Source organism: Condylura cristata, unplaced genomic scaffold (genome assembly GCF_000260355.1).
Source record: "Condylura cristata isolate star-nosed mole 26May11 unplaced genomic scaffold, ConCri1.0 scaffold00069, whole genome shotgun sequence".
NCBI lineage: Eukaryota > Metazoa > Chordata > Mammalia > Eulipotyphla > Talpidae > Condylura > Condylura cristata.
The window spans coordinates 259319-261708 of NW_004567170.1; the positions used below are offsets into that span (position 1 = coordinate 259319).

The following is a 2390-nucleotide window of genomic DNA, read 5'->3' on the forward strand; positions in this document are numbered from 1 at the left end:
GAGGGGCAGGGTCAGCGGGGCGGGGCCAGCTGCGGCGGGGCGGGGCCTGCGGGCAGGGAGGGCTGAGCGGCCTTGCCCGCAGATGGTGCTGCTGTGGGCGGCTGTGCTGTTCCCGGCGCCCGAGGACTGGGCGGAGCTGCAGGGCGCCGTGTACCGGCTGCTCGTGGTGCTGCTGAGCTGTCTGGCCTCGCGGGACCTGCCCCACTTCCTGTGGCCGGAGCACAATCTGCTGCGGGGCGCGGGCCTGGACCTGCACGCCGTGTACCAGCACGCCGAGCTGTTCGCCAGCCAGCCCGAGGCCGCGCTGCGCCTGCACGCCACCCACCTGGGCCGCAGCCCCCCGCCCCGCATCGACAGCGGGGCCAAGGCGCTGCTGCAGCTGCCCGCCAGCGACCCCGCCTACTGGGCCACCGCCTACTTCGACGTGCTGCTGGACAAGGTGGGCTCGGGGCCCAGGCGGCCGGACGCTGGCCTCCAGACGCCGGGGACTGTGGGCAGCGGGAGGCCTGGGGTCAGACAGCAGTGCCCAGCTTGCTGGGGCCAGCGACCAGGGGCCTGGGGGCAGGGCGCTTGGTCCCGCCCGTTGCCCGGCAGGACCACCCCAAGCCGAGCTGGGGCCCCGAGTCCCACCTGCCTCGTGAAGGGTCACCTTCCTGCTGCCTCATGTACTCGGGAGCCCCACGGACAGGGGCCAGGGGCCAGGGTGCCAGGCTGCTCGCCAGAGGCCCCCCCTACCCCCGTGACTCCCAAGGTGTGGTCAGCGCCGTCCACCCAGGCCCAGCTCTCCCCAGGGCGCAGGCGGGCCCGGCGGGGTGGGGGCGGTCAGGCCTGCGCAGGCCTGGCTGCAGGGAGGACACCACAGGCAGAGGCCCGGAGGCAGGAGGGGCGGCCGTGGCCGTGGCCCTCCGGTGACCGCCTCACTCCGCAGTTCCAGGTTTTCCACATCCAGGACAAGGACCGGATCTCGGCCATGCAGAACATCTTCCGGAAGGCCAGGACCCTGGGTGGCGAGGGGAGCTGAGCCACCCTGATGGCAGCCTGCGGCCGTGGCCGGGGAGCGCGGGCGTGGCGGCCCGGGGCCCTCCGGACTGCCGGGGGCCCTCAGGCCCGGGTGTGGGGGCGGCCTCGGGCGGCCCCTGCCCGCGCCCTCCGTGGGGGCGCATAATAAATCAGTGTGGGTGCCCACACTGTGGCCGAGAGGTGGTGCCGACGTCGCCCGTGTCTCTGTGGACCGTCCTAGCGAGGGGGGGCAAGCGTCCTGCTCCCCAGCGACCCCGTCCCCTGCCCCTCAGCTCCTCCCCACACCCCAGTAACCAGCCAGCACCTGGGTGAGGCGGCCCCTCCCCCTCCCGCGAGCTGCGGCTCCCGGCCCGCGTCCAGTTCGCCCCCCTCGGCCTCCTTGCCCTCTGGTGGCGGCCTCTGGGCCCTGGGCCCGGCCACACGCCAGGCTCCCAGGAGGGCCCAGAGCCCCCTAGCAGGGACGGCAGGCTCGGCGAGCCTCCCTGTCCACCGCAGTGCGGGGCAGGGAACCCGCTGGGGACCCTCAGGGCCCCAGGGCTGTGGGGTCTGGGGCTTGTGTCCACGCTCCTGCAGGGCCATGCAGGCCATCACGCCCGCCCCGCCAGAGGGGGCTCACACAAGACCACGCTGACCCCGACGGGACAAGTGGCCCGTGGTCATTCCGTGTCCGAGTGTGTGCTGTGGGGTGCTCAGCTGCGGGGCCCTCAGCTGCCCGGAGCCACCACCCCCAGGCCCTGCCGCCCCACACCCGCGGCTCAGCTCGGCCGCAGACATCCCAGGGCCGGCCCAGGATGCCGAGCCGGCGGGGTGAGGAGACGCCACTGATGGCCAGAACCAGAGGGCTCTTGTTCAGAGACCGGGGCTCGGCGTGGCCGGCGTCCGCCCCAGAGCAGCCGGCCCTGCTGCAGCCCACTGCGGGGCCGCGGGAGTGGCCCGGAAGGGCCCAAAGGGCCGTGGGGATGGGGGTCTGCGCCAGGGTGCAGCGAGGCCCCGAGGCGGCGGCGCCGGCTACAGCCCAGGGTGCCGCACGGGCTGGGCAGAGCTCCGGAGTAGCACAGGTGCAGCCGGGACCCCCGCGGGCTTGCAGACCCCCTCGGGTAAACCCGGGCGGTGGTGAGGGCCCCCCGCTGGGGCTCTGCTGGGACGACGCCCGAGGGGAACCCGCTTTGCAAAGGTGCGGCCACCTTCCGTTCTGCAAAGTGCACGACGCGGGAGACAAGGAAACCTGCTGCGGGCGGCGGGAGGGCACGCGACACCCCCGAGCCGGACTGGGTGAGGCTGGCGGCCGCGGGCAGCGGCGGCTCCATAACAGCAGTGGACATCGCGCGCCTGCCTGACTCCCTCCCGCCCGGTGCCGACCGCCCAGCTCA

General features: G+C 74.4%; 1 protein-coding gene across 1 annotated transcript in view; it reads left to right on the forward strand.

The window, feature by feature from the left end:
• The window catches only part of LOC101622387 (chromosome unknown open reading frame, human C2orf54), a 3555-nt gene extending 2363 nt beyond the window's left edge, over positions 1-1192 (forward strand). The window contains exons 4-5 of the mRNA XM_012734775.1: positions 83-439; positions 929-1192. Coding sequence (XP_012590229.1) covers positions 83-439; positions 929-1021 — 450 coding nt within the window. The 3' untranslated portion in view covers positions 1022-1192. The remainder of the gene's footprint in view (positions 1-82; positions 440-928) is intronic.
• Positions 1193-2390: the final 1198 nt, after the last annotated feature.